The 19,250-nt window shown below is 41.1% G+C and overlaps 1 protein-coding gene across 6 annotated transcripts in view; it reads right to left on the minus strand.

Moving 5' to 3' along the window:
- Positions 1–7,900: 7,900 nt before the first annotated feature.
- The window catches only part of myt1b (myelin transcription factor 1b), a 38,914-nt gene continuing 27,564 nt past the window's right edge, over positions 7,901–19,250 (minus strand). For 2 of the 6 annotated variants that reach the window (XM_047340318.1, XM_035158739.2), the window contains 11 exons: positions 18,786–19,043; positions 18,064–18,218; positions 16,927–16,989; positions 16,474–16,542; positions 15,896–15,958; positions 15,497–15,577; positions 14,697–14,918; positions 13,529–13,620; positions 13,339–13,442; positions 11,916–12,059; positions 7,901–11,792 (listed from right to left, as the gene is read on the minus strand). In XM_047340318.1, coding sequence (XP_047196274.1) covers positions 11,649–11,792; positions 11,916–12,059; positions 13,339–13,442; positions 13,529–13,620; positions 14,697–14,918; positions 15,497–15,577; positions 15,896–15,958; positions 16,474–16,542; positions 16,927–16,989; positions 18,064–18,218; positions 18,786–19,043 — 1,395 coding nt within the window. In that variant the 3' untranslated portion in view covers positions 7,901–11,648. The remainder of the gene's footprint in view (positions 11,793–11,915; positions 12,060–13,338; positions 13,443–13,528; positions 13,621–14,696; positions 14,919–15,496; positions 15,578–15,895; positions 15,959–16,473; positions 16,543–16,926; positions 16,990–18,063; positions 18,219–18,785; positions 19,044–19,250) is intronic. The other 4 variants (XM_047340317.1, XM_047340319.1, XM_047340320.1 and 1 more) reach the window with 4 other exon arrangements.

Raw genomic sequence — 19,250 nt, forward strand, 5'->3', positions numbered from 1 at the left:
AGATAACGGTCAGGAGGAGGGAGCGTGGCCCACGTTCTGTGCGCGAGGACCCGCCCACAACGCTGCCTCTGATTGGCTCACCTCTTTGACCGTGCAGATGAGGTTTTAGCAACAAAACCGATGATTGGTTGGAGCTCGACATGGCTTCAGAAGGACACCGCGGTCACGTCATTTGCCAAAACCTGATCACACCACGCGCGTCTATTTGTAGTATTACGGTACGGGTGCTTGGCGCTGAAGACAAACATTTAATGTCTCAATTTTCATTATGGAATTCATAAATAGCTTCTATTAAATATTATTTTTTTTAAATTATTAAGAGGGGACAAAGAAGTTTTACCTCACTCGTGTTCATGATGACCCCCCTGTGTATATGTCAAGTTTCAGAAGATTTTACTGTAGACATGTTTAGATAATCAAATGTAAAATAAGCTCAGTTTTCAGTATGGCATTCATAACTTGCTCTTTTGAGTTGTAAATTGTAAGAAATAAGACCTTTCCTTAGGTGACCTATTAATGATTTATTTTGAATAAATACTATTTAAAAGGGTTTAGCTTAGAGTAAGTTATGAATGCCTTAGTAACAAGACTTTTCAGTAATGTTCTCAATTTCTCTACTGTTAAATCCTCTGAAAGTTCACATGCAGACAGTAAGGGTCACCATGAGCATGAGTGAGGTGAAAATCGTTGTCACCTCTTACACATTTAAAGAAATATATAATTTAATTAAAGCAAGTTATGAATGTTATAATGAAGTTGAGATGACTTCGATTTCAGTTTCTGAGAAAAACATACGTAAAATATTACATTTCATTGTAATTGTCAAACTCAATCGTTTATAATAAATGACATTAAACTTGCAACCTTTGTTTTCAGCCTTTCTTTCCGCGCGATGCACCTGTACCGTAATACCAAAAATAGACGCGCAGCACTTTTCAAGCTGCTGCTGGTGTGACCAGGTTTTCACAAACGACGGACCACATGTTCGCACTAAACAGACACGGGCACATGTGAACAGCTTTATTAACAACAATATTTTATCATTTCGTCATGTTTGTGTGTGTTTACGGTGTTGTTTTTACTAGCCAATCAGAGTCCTCCATCTGTTTGAGCTTACTCTGAACGTCAGCCTGTGTGCTCTAAGTAGCTTGAGAAACTCTAAAGACCTTAATGGTGTCCAAGCGCCTCAGTGGTAAACAGGCCTTCTCTTGGTCAGTAGGCCGCACACTAGAAATCAGGGGCTTAATATCGACCCTGTCTTCACATTTAAAAGTGATGTTGAAATCTTTACCTTGTGCCAATAGCTGCTGAGCACTTTTCACAAGATTTGCCATGTTGATGAGAGTGGTTGATGATGACAGGTGGGGGTTCTCAGAGTTATGTGGGGTTATCTTGGCCTGAATTAGGTTGTGGACAACTGGGAACAGGACACATCGTCAGTAGTGTGCCATTGTGTCATTAGGTGTTTCAGCCTTTCATTACTGAACACCCTCCACAAAGGCGTCCAGCTGCAGGGTGATCATTCCTCAGCGTGCACGTGCCGTGTCCAGCTCTCCCTGAAATCAGTCCTGAGATATTTGTGTTTTCTTTATTGGTTGTTTTTTTTCCATTTTTGCATCTGTCTCGTGTTAAAAACGTCATCAACACACCCCCTTGCTCATGGTGAATCCTTTGGAGTATCTCCTGTGGTGTTCTCACATTAGCTCCTCCAGACATTCTGTGATTTTCATACTAGTGGACTGGACGGAGAAAGTCCACAGAAAGTCCGGAGGCTCTTACTCGGATATTTGCATTCACACATACAGCCCCTCCAGAGAAAGTCTGGAAGATCTCCAGAGTTCTGTGCATGTCTGAAAGCAGTATGAATGATACATGAATACCTCCAGTCTGGGGGTCAGGGTCTCACAGTGGGTTGCATGTTCCAGGTGAAGGGTTGCAAATAGGAAATAAATAATATAAAGCACTGTGCAAATAGGATTTAGGCACTCTAGGTTTTTATCAATCACACAGTAGCATCAGGGAGGAATCTGACCGGTCCCCGAATTCATTGTGTAGCAGGGCGACGAGCCCAAACATGCAGCCACAGTCAGAACAAAGTCATTTCATAGAAGAGGAGAATAAAGTGTCCACAGAACAACTCTTTCAAGTTCTCCAGGAGAACTGGTGCTGTCTTAAAAGCAAAGTTTGGTCACTGCACATTTTTGCACTTTGCACTTTGCTATGAAGTTGACTAAATAAAAACTATTCATCATTTTTTTCTTTATGAACATTATCATTTTACTGATGTGTCTACAACCTCTAGTGTTTATTTGTATTTCTGCTGCTCAATATTATGTATTTATGTAACTTTCTTCTTTGGTTGAACAGGTGACAACTAGTAGACATGTCATCAATCCTGATTAAGAAGCCTGGATTTACAGTTTTTCTACTGTATGGTGAAATAACGCCTAGCCCTAGTCCTCTGTGGTACAGATATTAAAATACAGTAAGTTAAGAATATTAATTAAAAGCTAAATGTATATATGGGATGTTTTTTTCCACTGATGTGACAACAGCATCTTGGCCTCAAGATGAGTTAATGAAACATTTCTTAATTATCTCTCTAAAACATGTATTAATGGATGAAAATATGTAGACAGACAGACAGGCACAGACATAAGGGTGCTACAGGCAGGTAGTAGAGACACAGAGAAACACACATAAGCAGATGATTTAACTAGGAGCTGGTGGCAATGGAAGGTTTTAAAGCTGGCTGGGGTGATGAGGAAACTGAGAATGGTGGAAGATGGGGAGGCCCAAGTGATTGAAAGTGAAAAACGGATGGATATGGGGACAGGAAGAAAGTCTAGAGATATCTGGTGGGCAGATGGAGAATGGCAGATCAAGGGAGGTTAAGGTAAGAACATCAAATCAAGTTTATTTATAAGGCACTTTCAAAAACAACCAGTTGACCAAAGTGCTGTACAATAAATACACAATAGAATAAGAGCAAATGAAAGCAAAATCAAAGAATAGTAAAAGCCACCTAAGCTTAAGATGAGTACACAAAGCAACCCCTAATGCAAACAAAGTAAATGAATGAGTAAAGAAGACTTGAGAGAACAGGTGGGTCTTCAGTCCAGCCTTAAATGTCTCAGCAGAGTGGGAACACTTAAATGAAAGAGGTAAGCTACTGCATTGCTTTGGGGCAGCTACAGCAAACGCATGATCACCAGGAGCAGTTGGTCTGAGGATGTAAGAGATCTGGGGATGAATAGGGGCCAGAGGAGTTCTGAGATATACTGGGGTGTCAGGCTGTGAAAAGCTTTGAAAACAATTAGAAGAACCTTGAAATCAATCCTGTATCTAACCGTGAGAGATACTGTCCCTCTTTCTAGCACCAGTTAGTCTAGCAGCAGCATTCTGCACCAGTTGCAAACGAGAACGCCCAAAAGGAAGGTATTGCAGTTGTCCAATCGAGAGGAGATCAAGGCAGTAAGGACGATCCTCAAATCAAATCCTCAAAGAGAAGAGTGGATTGAGTTTGGCTATATTTCTGAGCTGGAAAAAGCTACTTTTCACAACAGTGTTAATATGTTTATCAAATCTTTAGGCTGGATCAAAGATGACACCAAGAGTTTTGGCCTGGACATGGAGGTTGGGCACCAGGCATCCTAAGTGATCTGAATAATTCCAGATGGAAGAGGAGGGACCAAACAAGACCACTTTGGACCCACTGTCATTTAGTTGAAATCAGTTATTTGCCATGTTGTCTCTTTAGAATGTTTAACATAACACAGCTCATTGAGACAATGAGAGAAACTATATTCATTGTATTTATTTCTGACAAAGTACCAGCCTCTGATTCTCAGCAACACATTACATGTCCTGCAGAGTTCTTCAGCAGAAATGACAGTTCCCTTTATCAGCGTGGTCAAAGTTACTGTGTCAGTGCAACAGGAAAAGGTTAAACCATGTTTATTTATGTAATGAGTCAGTAACCCAGTAATAAAGTTAAATATGCTCTGCAGCCAACTGAGGACACAGTCAATACAGTCTTCACTGGTTTATCAGTGTTACTGTCCACCTGACACAGAGTAAGGACCTTATATGTATATAACTATAACCCACCAACAAAAGAAAATAAAGGTACAGTAAAAACAAATGTCTCAACATTATAAATCCATTTAAAAGTATCTACCTACTAATTCCACAAACATCTGTCTGTCTGTATGTGGAACACATCTATCTCTTTTCGGCTTCCCCCTTGGCATGTGCATTGTTCATGTCCCAGGGAAGTGCAGTGTCAAATTTGGTGCGATGAGGGCATGTGATATGCCTAATATTTTGTACTATATAAGTATAATAATACTTTGAATAAACAGGCATCCAGCGCTTTGTAGCAGTCAGTGCGCTTTGTAGCAGTCAGTGTGCCTTCAGTCTATGGACTCAGATAAACTACAGCAGTGGTCAGCATCAAAATCACCCCCAGATCATTTTGATGATTTCATTTTTTTATTGTACTACATTGGACTACATACTTGGGAGTCTCGGGTGCAGATCTTCGTCGTGGCTGGGACATTCACAGAATCACTTCCATTTTGGCAATTTCTCCTCTAAGTAAAAGCACAATGTTTGTTTTGTTGTTGTTTGTTTTGTTGGGTCTGTCCTTTAACAGACCTCTAAAGTAGCCAACATGCAATGTATGACAAAATAAAAGCAGTTCAGTAAATCATTTAAACTTAATATAAACCACACACGTTAACAGTAATAAAGCAAATTCAGTTTCATCTTATGAAAAATATTTACAATAAAAAAATTATTGCAGATAAACCAGGTAAACCAATTTAGAACACAAATTTTTCTAAATTCTTTCTGCAACATAGACTGTTTATAAAAGCTCTGCACACAAACAATAAACAGTGACAGTGTCTTGTAGAACTGTTTGAGGAGGACTCACTCATCGCAAGGAATAATTCTGAAGAAGGCTGAAATGAAAAATCAATGTGAAATGAAAATCAATGTTTAAATCCCACCCATCACTCCTTTACAGTATGTCAGCTCACCGTCCCCCATGTCTTTGTTGTGATGGTGGCGTCGTCTTCATTATTACCGGAATATTATTACTGCACCACTAGAATGTCACATCTGCTGATGTTAAGGGCCTTAGATGGCTCCTACTGTATCACTTCATCTGGAGGCCCTGTCCTGAAGAGGGTTCCTGTATCATGATTTCATTTTAAGGCCTTTATGGTTTTAGTTTTCTGATTATGTACTACATATTCCTGAATGAACTTGTTAAACTGAGGCTAAGTAGTATTAGCATAGAAAAAGTGCTCATGTTTCACATGAAGCATGAGGAAAGGCAGATTAATGTGGGCTCAGTATCATATTTTTGGCCAGGCCCCCTAACAGCATAATCCAGCCATGTCACATAAAGGCAACTTTGAATCTTCCCTTTTATATGAGAGGGCTGTTGCCTCTCTCTGGTCCATGCCCAGTGACGGGGAACCCACATCCAACTCAGCTCTTCCCCTCACAAGTGATACATTTCATGCATGTACATCTTACACTCGGAACATGTTACAAGTTGAAATGAAAGATCCATGTTGGAGCTGTGAGAATTTCACAGTCTCTGGGGGAGTGTGATGTTCGCTCCAGGACTGAGAGAAAAAGAAACTTTCAACAGCTGCAGAAAGCAGAGTTCGGATGATGAAAACTCATTGCATTTACTCAGCACGCATGTTCACTAAATAATCCAGCAGATGTCAGTGCAGCGCCACAACTACATGCAACAACTGAACATGTTAGCAGAACACTCAAGTCCCCCATTTTGTTTACCAGTCATGAGGGCAGTGTGTGTTATCTGACTGCCTGCTCATGCAGTCGGTGCGTCAGTGCTGAGCATGTACCTGTACTTCACTTTACTCATGCACATGCCCTGCTGTTAGGGCCATGATGGCAATTTAATTGATCAGTTCTGTTTGTCTTTCTACCCTGAAGATCATCTTCTATGGCATAATACATTCCCAAGTCTCTTAGCCAAACAAAAAGCCACAAGCAAATCCCAAATCTCTAACCTGAACCTAATTCTAACCTAAATGAAATTGTCAACTTTAAAGCTTCAAACCAAGTGGTGGCAACATTTTGAGAATACACACACCTCCTTTTTTAATATAGCACTTTTTTGTAATCTTGATGACCACTCAAAGCACTTTACAGTACAATTTATTACCCATTCACCCACAGCTATGGGCAGCACTTTTTTCTATCAGGGGCAATTTGGGGTTCCGCATCTTGCCCAGGAACACTTCGGCATGCGGATGGGGAAGACTGGGATCAAACCCCAGGCCTTCTGGTTAGAGGACGTCCGCTCTACCCCCGCAGCCGCCACAGCTGTACCTATCTTTATGAGAACCAGTTTGACAAGTGTCCATGACTAGTACAAGTACACACACACAGATACACACATAGTCAAACTGGTCCTCAAGTACAAGAGAGAGAGAGAGAGGGGGGGGGGGGAGCGATAGAGAGAAAGTGTGTGTGTGTGAGAGAGAGAGAGAGAGAGAGAGAGAGAGAGAGAGAGAGAGAGACGCCAGACTGCTCCTTGTCTATGATTCTTTATTTGTGTTTTTCATAGAGAACATTTAAAATGGTTCATACCCCCACAATAACTGACATCACTTCTCTGCTTTATAACACTGACACAGGAACAGGGGAACATGTACACAAGTACACAAACACACAGTCACAAATCCGGCCCATCTACAGTGTTTTACTCCCCAAAAAGTAAAATAAAACACTAAAAAAACATAAAACTAAAGAAATTAAAAAAAACAGAGGACACACAGCCAAGGCCTGTCCCACTTTACAAAATGGTGCAGTAGCAAAGGAAGGACCACATCTACAAAAGTAACAAAAATGACCATACAATCTATCGTTGTGGAAGTGCTTGTAATTTTGGAAGTTTTGTACTTTCTTAAAAGGATATATTAATATCAATGCCTAGAAAATCACCAGTAAAAATAGCTCATCTCTGTAAAAATGTGCTAGCAGGACAACCCTTGGCTGTGGATGTTTTTTTTTTTCTTTGTCACAAACTATTTTTTTTCTCCTTTTTTTTAAAACCATTTTTTAACTTGTCTTCAATACAACAACAATAACACTGTTTGTTCTTAATACAAATATATACAGAGACTTCCACTTGTTTCAAAATAATGCCCTGCACTGATGCATTATCTAGGGATGATGATGGTGATGATGTTCTTCAGATTCCTTCACAGAAACAGTCCATGCAGTTTGGTACCTGAATCAACAAGAGTAAGATCACAGTTTCTTTAGCCGTCTAACAAAAGCTTGTTGTTGTGTACCTCTGTCACAAAGGGACCTCTACCTGCATGTAAAAGACACGTCGATGTCATATATACCCCTCCCACCCGCCGGCGACCCCGTAAAGAGATATAGATCCAGACCGAATGTTTTCTGCAGTATTTGAACTAGGTTTGCAGAGTGTAAACACACCATATATATGTATATATATCTTGAAATGAGTGGAGTGAGAAAGGCACACATGATAAGACCACACAGCTTGAAACTACAGCAGGGAGGTGGGGGAGACGGGAGGGAGGGGGCTTTTGGTTTTGCTCAGCTTGATGAAAAGTGCCACTCCACTTAATATTTCTTTCTCACGAGTCAAGGTGTGACTGCTTTGCTCTACTCAAACATCTGGACCTAACATCTGAACATAACACGAAACCAGGATGCAAAGATGCGCCCCCACCCTCCCACCCCGACTCTTAAATGCACAGCTGGATTTTGGTCTGGACTGGTTTTTCCCTGAAAGTGTTGTCATGATAAATTCATTTTCATTCCAGGTGCTTCAGGGGAAACTGGGCCCTGTTTCTCTTCTTTCTTTTCTTCCTTTTTAATTTTCTTTGCTATTTAGAATAATAAAGCTCCTCACTCCATCACTCAGTACTTTTATGTAAATAAGAAAACATACAGTGTGTGGGCGCAGAACCAACCCTAGGCCGCATTTGCTTTCTTGGCTGACAACATTTTTTTTCTTTTTTCTTTTGAAAATGCTATGCGTTCATGGCCTCAGTGTTATTCATTTACATACCTCAGTAGACAATTTCATCAAGCAGTTTAAAAGGGGTCATGCCATATCAAATAAGTTAGGAGAATATTCACAGTCTTAACGCCCTCTGCAGTCGTATTCTCGTGCTCTTCAAGAGAGGAAGCGTATGCTCGCCCGTTAACCAAATGCATCCAAACTATCTTTCCTGAGGAAAGGTTACACAAGACCTGAGGGGGGGTGGGGGGGGTTTTAAAAGTCATAAAAAGCTTTGACATTCTTTTGAGTGATGGACGCACATTTATGCAACAAACACCTCCTCCTGAAACATGGGGGAGATTGTGTAGCCCGGCAAATCAATTTCCCACTCCCACACACTCATCTCATTTCACACGTGGCCTCGATCCAGCCGCTGCTATCGCCTCTAGCCTCAGCTGACTGGCTGACCTATGGCATTGCTCTGTTCTGCTTCAGCAGCCCCCCCTATGCCCCCCCTCCCAGTCACCTGAGAACCAAACTCTGCATCCTGTCCGTTTCTCTTTTGGTTTTTTTTTGTTGTTGTGTGGAAAAGAAAGTACAACTTCCTTTTTCTACATTTTCGACCCCCTGAATCAAAGAGATGTCTCTATCTGATGTAACACACAGGTTGTTCTCTACATGAACAGCAACACACAGGTGAGACAATGCTTTGTAGTGCGCCCTCCATGGGTGAATACGTGCTATTGCCCGTGATCTACTGGGGTTCTCCCGAGTCGAGAATCAAATGCTGGCATTTTCAACAGTTAGAAAGTGCACAAAGGATTTTCATTCTACATTGGCTAAAAGAACATTTACAACATGCCTTTGACATCAGCGTTACACACAGGTATCATACTGTACACCACAGTAGCTGCGACGGATCACTGAAAGGCAGGTCACACTAAAGTCTCCTACTGACTGGTTTTAACATTAGAGAATGGGCTCATAGTGAGGCCTCACCATTAACAATACAATAACTGCACAATGTCGCCAAACACTATGTGCAGAACATTATTCAGAGGCATCTTTTTAATATACATGAACTCACATGACACTTAGGAACAAAGAGCCAACCATCTAGTTTCAAATTGACAGTCATTTCTCAGATTCAGTAGTACAACATACAGTAGATGTTTTTTTGACACTTCTGGATAAAGGACAGACAAATAAAGGAAAAGGGGGGAAAAGGAAAACACTTCCAAAGTATTGTAATCTATCATCAACAACACCTACTTTGCCTTCAGCTTGTCTGAATGGTTTGTTTAAAGCCACAGTTGAGCAGGTCTTAGTGATATTAAATAAGGTGTAACTGCCTCCTTTTGATAACGTGCGTCACATCTCTTCTAGACAGCTAGTGATCCTTTTGACAAGGTAATACAAGAGAAGAAGAGCAAGTCAACAATTACACTGGAAAAATATATGTATGTTTATATTCATATATATAGCATCTTTAAAATCTATTTATACAGAATGTATATATAGTGTACGTATGGCCATCTTGGCAGAGAAATAAAGGCATCTGAAACAATCACCACTCTCATGATGCCATGGTCTTCCTGGGACCAGACATTGTTACATTGCAGAAATGCGTAGAATCAGGAAAGAAAGTGAGTTCTCTTTTTTTTTCAGTGGCACTTTGTGCATCAAAAAATTAAAATCTAGAGTAAGGCTACAAGGGTGTGTATGTTTATCTGATAGAAGTTTGTCAAAGGAGGCCATCCTACAGTATATTGGATACATCGGTGTGTATGTGTGTGTGTGTCTGTGTGTGTTGGAGACCCATAGATCCAGCCTAAAACACTGCTGGAATAGAGCTCTATATGCACCATTGTATTGATGAAAATAATAAATAAGAAAAAAGAATCAAAAAGCATCAATTCAGCATCGATGGTACATTACAGAGGTTTTGGGTGAGCCAGTGTCGGCTGCTACAAAGCGCTTAAGAGAGGTAACATTTTTGAAATCTATGGATTTTTTCTTGTTGTTGTAGTAGTTTTTTTCCTTGGTTTTATACAACCTGACAAAAGCAAACACACAAAGACCAAATAGCAACAGAGCAGTGATGCTTTTGTCGGGTCATTTTTTTCCGTCCTTACAATCAGCTGCTGGTATGTCTCTAGGTATAAGCCTAAGTAATCAAACAGTATTTGTATTGATTTTGTTTCTTTATTTAAATATTAGCAGTGGATCTTTAAGACTACTCACACTCAACCGTCACATCACGCACATAAATAACAAAATAAATATACAGCCATATCAGTCAATTTCTTTCATATTAAATAAATAATAAATACATACTTTCTTTTCTTTTTTCTCAGCAGAGGGTTTCTGAATGTAGTGGCAACAGAAAAAACACAAGGTAACGGGAGAAAAACAAAGAACCCAAAAATAAAAAAAATAACTTTTTTTGTAAAATTATCAAAAGATTTTGTCTGTTATAAAACATCTGCACTTAAAAAGGTTTTTAAAAAGTACTCAAAACAATATATGCCTTGTCAGTTATCTATATAGATTCTTAAAATATTGACGCAAGACATCTGCAAATTGCTTTGACCATAATCAGTAAAGATGCAATTTTTTGTCTGTTACAAAACCAAGTTAATAATAAATAGATTGCTTCAAATAAATAAACCTCAATAACATAAATGGCAATAAGTTACAATTTAAATGCTCACAGGTTTAAATAATTCATATATAACAATAATTATTGTACCACAAAACTATTAATTGAAATGAAGTGCAATTCCTAAGTTGATAAATACTATTGATATGACTAACTGAATTTAAAATGTGCGCACACTATCACTATCATCGTTTCAGTTTACATACAAAACATGATATGAGCTGAAAATTAAAGAACCCACACTGTTCCTGGATCTGTCTCATGACCTTACTTGAAGAATTTCCCGCAAAACGGAGTCGACGTGACCTGTTGACGTCTTTGCCACGGTAACACCACAACGCGAACACAAAGTCAGTTTGGTGCGCGCGTCATATTGCTGGGGTGGGTGTGTGGTCATGAACTAGAGAGCTCGGATAAAGAACACACTGGCTGCACAGAATGCTGCAGGATGGTACAGAGTCCTCGGGCTCAACTCATCTGTGTGTCCTCCTCTTCATGTCACCGGAGATGTGAAGTGCGATTAACGGATCGGCTGTGCAACAGTTAAAACTCCAAAAAACCAGGTAAGGACACAAAAGAGACAACAGGTAAACATACAGCATATTAAACCCCCCCCAGATACAGTTTCCAGTAACTTCATTCTTCTTTTCCATCCATCCTGACTGAAGGATCTGTTCCATCCTCCTAATCCCAGCAGCAGCATGGTGTGGATTTTGGTCCGCGTCACTTTTCTTCTATGAGAGTGCTCCCTGGGTAGATTTTTTTAAGTTGCCGTTTATTTAGATAACCTGAATTCCCTTTTTGTTTTTGAATCATATTTCATTATATTGAAGAGTATTTCAACATCTCTCCTTCATCTCGCCATCCCTCCATCTTCTCCTCCGTCACGCTCCTTCACCTCAGGACAGTCTGCGCTTTCTCCGTACGTGTGGTGTGTGTGTGTCTTGAGTTTCAGACTTTGATGCCCTTCACAGCTTTGTTGATGCTCTCCAGCAGAGCCTTGTTCTCTGGGCTCTGGAAGCAGTCCTTGTTGGTGTACATGTCGGTCAGGGTGCTCACGTAGCTGTCGAAGTTCTGCTCGGTGATTGGCTCCTGCTGTGTTGCAAACGACAACCAATCTCAGCTGAGGATACCAGGGAAACACACACCTACACGCTTTTCAAAATAGGAGCCTCACCTCAAAAGATTCCAACAGTTAAAATGGGGAGAGCAACTCACCATGTGTGGCAGGCGGATGTTTGCCAGGCTGCGGATCAGGGCGCGGCTGAGACCAGACAGCTCCATGAAGAGAGCCTCGTTCTGCTCCTCAATCATCTTGTTCTCGTGCTCGATGCTCTTCAGGTTCTTCTCCATGGAGGAGATCTGAAACACAGGGCCACAGGGTTACTACCAGTGGTACCACTTTAGGCTAGAGGTCGCAACTTGCCTTTGCACTAGAAAAGTCTGGTGATATTCTATATTTCTTGTCAACAACTTCCATTAAAAGATCAGAACCAATGGGGATTGTATGCTACTAACATAGGCAACATTTTCCTCAATTCCACGTACACCACGGTGAGAAATATCATTGAAGCACTAACGTATATTCATCCACAACTGAAAATAGTCCTCAGCTGTCAACTGTTTCCTCCTATTTGAATAATGTTTGCTAAAAACTAAATTAAAATATATGTCTGTGAGCTCTTCAGTGGTCTCAGGGGCTAAAGCTGGCCATTCACTATGCGACTTTAGAAATGTAGTTGCTAAATTACACTTCACACTGTACAATTAAATGGTCTGAGATGTGAAGCCAAATTTGAGGATTTATGTGAACACACTGAACGGTCCGATTTTCTTCGTCAGCATATGGACACACGTGGTTTGGAAGACGTGGGTATTTTGGTTTGGCTATTTTGCAGAAAGAAAGAAAACTACAAATTTACACAATATTGTAAATTGATCACTAGCTACAGTACTTTAAGAACCCCTTTCTCTCCTTCTTATTCTCTCTCAATGTGCAATATTGTGTTTTGCCATTTTGCACAGATGCACTAAGGGAGAAGGTGCTGCTTTTGGGGAATCAACTCTTGACTCTGCTTCACTGTGCACAAGCCTGACGACGACCGACCAAAATGTCTGACATGTCAGTCGCTCCCTGCACTCCCCTGTACACCCACTGGCAACAACGGGCTGAAAATCGGTCTGACTCTATAGTCGTGCGACTAAGAAATTGCAACCAAATCCAGGTCAAAGCATAGTGTATGTCCGGCTTTAGAGCCTTAGAGAGACTGGCTGCTGGTTCTTCATCTTTCATGTGGTTTCTGGTGGTTACTTATCCTTTAAAACAAGCACATCATTCATGTTTACCACTGTGGCTACAAGTTGCAATTTTGGGATATTTTAAATGCTGAAAAAAAAAACTTTCAGCACCTAAGGTTTGCTAACATTAGCTTCTGGTCATATTGGATAGTAAGTAAAATAGTAGTGGCTAAATCCCTGAGTGTATTGAACTGAGAATAAATGTAACCTTTTATTTCAGAGCAGAACATGTTTAGTCTTTATAATATATGAAAAATATAACAAATGAGCTTTAACAAATTGACTGGATTCAGTACTTTATGTTGCACATATGACATATACTCTAAATACACACTACACCCACCTGAGTCTGCAGGTTGACCATGTCAGCCTCCATTTCATTGTTGGATTCGTTGAGGTCGTTAATCTCTTTGTTGAGTTGCTGGATGTCCTCATCGTTGTCCAAAACTAGATACAGTAGAATGTTCCTGGTCAGTATATGTTTTAGTGACACCATGCAGGAATCTCGTACACACTGATAAAGTCCAACCTACCATCACTGGCTCTGAACTTGGTGCTCAGGTAGTCGTCTGAGGGGAACTTGGCCTTCTTCTTGGCGAACAAGGCTCGGGGGCATCCTGAGAGGCTGGAGACAGTGACACATGGAGGGAGGGGGGTCAATGTACAATTCTAAATAACACACACATATATTGCAGTGGACCAGTGTGAGCAGCATGTTAGCAGAGCAACAGCCTAGATTGATTTGAAATAAGCGTTCCATCAGACGTATGAGAGATGGATGACTTAAAGAAGCGGAATCTCACAGAGACGACATCATATGTGTTTCTTGAAGTCGTTTCACCTCTCATCCAAGAGGCTGAAGAAGTTAGCTTGTGCAAGTATGCTTGTACAACTTCTGAAGGTACCATGACCTGGATGACTGAGAATCCTCACAGACATTAACTATGAATCTACAGCCAGAAAACCGCTTAGCTTAGCATAATGAGTGGAAATGGCTACCATGACTCTGGCACTCACAAATACACTTATCAAGGCTTCTACATCGCACTAATCAAAATGTCCTGTCGTAACACAAATCACAGCTACTTGTTTGTACACCGCTCTCTTCAAGCTAAGACACTAATGGTTCTGTCTCTATACTTTATTATCGACTTGATAGTAATTCTCTCATCTGTCTGTCAGCAAATAAATTTAATTACTTTAAATTAATATTATTATATGTGACACAGAAACACAGACATGGAAGTTCCTTAAATAAAAGAAACCCAACCCAAACCCAACACAATGAGCGAATACTTTGCAACTGTGGAGAGAAAAATCTCCCTTTTAACAGGAATTAACCTCTAGAACCAGACTCAATGTGGGCGGCCATCTGCCTCGACCGGTTGGGCAAGATGTTGCGGCTTTATTCTGCCTTACCGCTCTGTGTAAAACTTAAAAACACAGAATGGGGGATACAATGTTTTTCCATCTTAATCCGGAAAGCTGAGCTACTCACAGAGCCAAAATGACATCTGTGTAAATGGGAGAGTCGGCATGGCAGGACAGAATGCTAAAAATCACGCATGGGGCGCCAACATCTTAGCTGATTTTGTTCAGTTTCAACATGCAATGGAGGCATATCGAGTTTTTTTTTTTTAATGGCAACATAGCAGAATCTGTATATAGAAGAGGCTTTAGTCAGTTCTGAGGGCCGCTAACCTGCGGTGTGTGAGGAAGCTTCCGTTAGCGTGTCCAGAGCCATCACAGCCTGGGGTGGGACAGGTCGGCCCCTCTGTCTTGAAGGCCTTCCAATTGAAGGGGGTGCCGTTCAAGACACCCTCCTTCTGTCTGCGGGCTGCCAGTGGACACCCGTAGGCGCTGCGGTGTGTGGCGTACTTCCCGCTAATGTGGCCCAGGCTGTCGCAACCCGGCACGGGGCATCTGCAGGGAGCAAAGGAAAGGATGGAGAAAGAGAAGAAGACGAGAGGAGAGTTGCAGCAAGGAAAAGAAATAAAGAGAGCGAGAGGGACAAGGGTTAGACAAAGAGAATCCAAACATATAAACTGTAGAGAAAGATGAAAATATTAGAATAAACATTTAAGTTATATATATTTTCTCTACTGGGCCAAATTCATTATATTACAACTAGTTTTGGGATATTATATATGCAATAGATAATATTACTAATAATATTAAATATATTGTGAAAGAGCTATTAAGGTTAAGCACATGCAGTTATCAACACACTGTTGAATTTACTGTTTGTGTGCAAATGCAATATGAAGCCCATGTATTTCTTATGTATTGATGATGTACTCTATGATACTCTAACATGAACTAGATTCAGAGTCAGTATCTGCTGTAAGTAAGTGTATTTTCCCATCAGTAAGGGCCTGAATGTTTGATTCAGTTACGGGGGCAGGTCACTACCCTCTCTCTCTCTTTGTTTTTTATTGCATTTTACTTTTACCGTCAGTCTCGCTAAAAGCAGACATTATGGCTTTCTGAGCGGTACGAACTTTAAAAGCTCGGAGTCCTCCTGGTTGTCCTTGGTAGGAGTTTTAATTCCACTTTTCTTGGCACGCGGGCACCCAGAGAGACTGAAAACAGAAAGTATGGAGTTGATAACATAGGGCTGAAAAAAGGTCTGGTGAAGTGATTGCTTGATAAACGCAGAGAACATTATCAGGAAGAATAATTTTACAGAGACTGTTCATCGAAATTACAAACCAAACCCACTCAAAAACGCCTAAAATGGTCGGAAAATAGGATCATGGAATGGTGTGGAAATGTGTGAGTATGTGGTTCCTGTCTAATTCTACCATGAACTGTCACTAGGCCTCTCTGACTGACTGTGTGTATGTGTGTCCATGTGTATGCGTTTTTGTGTGTGCATGTGGGTGTTTTCTGTTTGTTACCTTCTGTGGGAGGAATAGTTTCCTGTGATGTGACCTGAGCCGTCACATCCTAGAGTGGGGCATCTGGGAAAGAGAAGAGTGATTTAACATTTAATACAAAGTTAACAGAAAGAACTAGAAGAAAATGTTTCATTATGGAGTATCTTGTGAAAATGGCATCACATAGATGAGCGATATTGTCCGCTATTTAATTCTACTGATTTTTTAATCCACGCGTATGGTCGTTTGTTTTCATTCATATCTTTTCAGGCTCTTTACCATTGAAACACGTCTTGTATCTGTCGATAGTGAGCCGTGAAAAGCCTCTTGTCTAGTAAAGAGCTACACAACAGAATTACACTTCCATTTTGCATTTACAGTACATGAAGTGATTGAAGTGAAAGCAAGCATAGTGCCAAGCCAGCTGCAGAAAAAAACCCACACCATGACAGATGCAGCAGAAGCAGCAGCAGAGGCAGCAGCAAGCAACAAAAGATAAGTCAACGTCAGCAGAATAAAGCGCTGTGGCACTGGACGGTGTCAGTAGCAGTGCAGTGAAGTGGCAGTGAAAAGGCAGTGAAGGTGTAGAGCAGACATACTTGAGTTCAGGGGTGTGGGCCGCCATGAGGGACCGAAGGCTCTTATCAGCGAGAGGACACCCAGACAGACTGAGAGAGAAAGAGAAAGAGGACAGGGGAGCAGAGAACAGGCAGGGGACGAGGAAAGCCAGGGTGGACAGATTGAAAGAAGAGGGGGGGGGGAGACATGAGTGAAGAGAAATCAAGAATGCAAGGCATACCAAGGTCATTTAGGAAGAAGAGGACAGACAGCAAGAAGTAAATTACTGATGCATATCAAAGTCAATGACTGCCTTTGCTTCCCAGGCTCACGCTACATTATTGCCTCTGGCATGTCAGGATCAAATAAAATATTTGAATTAGCCGTGGTGCGCCCACTTTGGACTCAGGTGCACAGGAGTCTCAGCAGAGCAGAGTTTATATATAGAGCACTAGTGTACTGTATCACCAAAATAAGTCTGTAATGGTGCATACCTGCGATGAGACGCATAGTTTCCAGTGATGTGGCCACTGCCATCACAACCAGGTGTAGGGCACCTGGAGAGCGTGAGAAAGACAGAGGATTTGAAGTGTTTCTGCAGTTGTCTGCTTTCTGACCAAATACTTATCATCAAGCTGTAATTTGTGCTGACTGCTAATGTTAGCATGCTAACAGATGGTAAACCGTTACATTAAATTACATCTCATTTAGCTGACGCTTTTATCCAAAGCGACTTACAATAAGTGCATTCAACCATGAGGGTACAAATCCAGAACAACAAGAATCAAGAAAGTACTATTTTCCTCAAGAAAGCCAAACTACAAAGTGCTATAAGTAAGTGCCATTTAAGTGCTACTAAATCACTACTTTTTTTTTTCTTTTTTTAAATTTTTTATTCAAGGTATAGTCGGAAGAGGTGTGTTTTTAGTTTGCGGTGGAAGATGTGTAGACTTTCTGCTGTCCTGATGTCCATGGGGAGCTCGTTCCACCGTTTAGGAGCCAGGACAGCAAACAGTCTTGATTTTGTTGAGTGTTTAGCTCGCAGTGAGGGAGCAACAAGCCGATTGGCAGATGCAGAGCGGAGTGAACGGCCAAAATATACCGGATATGATGACATCCTGCGCCAATTACGCCAAAAGTAATTTGGAGCCAGATTTTGCACAGTAGAGATCAGGGGATGGAGCCACAGTATTAATGTTCAACCGATACATGCACTCGACCAATCAGGAGTCAGACTCAGCTGTCAATCATAATGTTTTTTATAGCATCAAAAAACTAATTAAAACCAAACTCACTGGGGAAATGAGCACTTGGACATACATCAGTGTGATAAGAACTACTTAAAATGGCAGAAACCATCTTTAAGAAAAATTTATTTTAACTTTTCCAAAATATGGAGAAAGCAAAGTTTATGACTCATACTGCAGTCAACCACAAGGGGTCAATCGAAAGGATGTGGTTTCACTTTTAAGGAGCTGTCATGTCGTCCATCTTTATATGCAGCCTATCTGGTGAACTTGGTAGACATTACATAAATGATTTGATAAACATGTTAGAATTGTCATTGTGAGGGCGCAGAGCCGTGAGTGTGGCAGTAGACTTGTTTGGTCTTGTTGGGTCTTGCTACTTACGAGAGCAGCTCCTTCTTGCTATCCTTGGGTTGGAACTTGACCTTGAAGCTCGGGGTTGTGACCTCTCCCGGGTACTTCCTCTCCTCTAGACAGTCCTGCATCATGTCGCAGTCCTCTTGGTCAGAAGAGACGTACGAGTGGCCAGTGTGCTCCATCTGAAAAATTTAGACCAAACATTCACCTTCAGTGTGCTGTCGTGTGGGTTGTGTTGGGCTTTCTCACAACAGTTTGCACATTTGTTTACAAGAAGAAGAAACTTTGCAAACTGCAATGTGCACACAAGTCTCTGATCTGATCCCCTTTTATTCTTTTGTAGACAAGTGATGTTTCCAAATGCAGAATGGCCTCATAAAAAATTTAAATTCAAGGCCCTTTATATTTCTTTTGAAAAAGTTCAAAGGAGTAAGAATTAGCATATGCCAAAGCTAGGATGGTGCAATGCACCTGACACACCACCTCTGTTACACAGTGCAATGTTTTCACTGCACAGTAACTCACATTTCACTGAAATAACTGAGTAATAGAAAGAGGAAAGGGGGACAGGAAATAAGGCACGGGTATCAAACAAAGACAAAGTGATGTAAACAATTAGGAGTTTTGTATTCAAAAAGCTTTGGGGCAATTTTGTCTGTTGTTATTTATATTACAATACTTCCTCTGTGTCTATGAGAGGAAACACTGCATTTGGAGCTTGTACTTCTGCTGAGTATAATTGTACTGACCTCGTCCACTTCCTCCTCCCTTTGGCGGTTGGGCTTGGTGTAATCTAGAGGTCCCTCCCATTCCTCCTGCTTGTAGGCGTGCAGGTTCGGTGATGTCATCCCGCTACTTCCACCGTGATGCAGCGAAGAAGAGGAGGAGGAAGAAGGGTCAGGAGAGCGAACCCCGGGACTAGTGGCGGACAGACTGCCCTCTCGTTTACAAGGCTTCTTCATACTCAGATCCAGGGTGCCATTCTCATCCACCTCAATGTCCAATTCCTGGAGAGACAACACAGGATATTCTTAACTTGGGTGCGTCATTATTAGTTTTCCATACAATTACTCGTCTTGGACCAAAATGGTTAGTTCTTCTAAATGAACCTAATGCTGGCTAGTCACAGGAGCCAACCTACCCATTTAGCTGGCTAGGTGGGTAGGATGTGTAGCCATCTTATTTGTTTTTGCATTTCTGTCTTAAATAACAGC

The sequence above is a fragment of the Hippoglossus stenolepis genome, chromosome 6, assembly GCF_022539355.2.
Source record: "Hippoglossus stenolepis isolate QCI-W04-F060 chromosome 6, HSTE1.2, whole genome shotgun sequence".
In the NCBI taxonomy this organism is placed as follows: Eukaryota; Metazoa; Chordata; class Actinopteri; order Pleuronectiformes; family Pleuronectidae; genus Hippoglossus; species Hippoglossus stenolepis.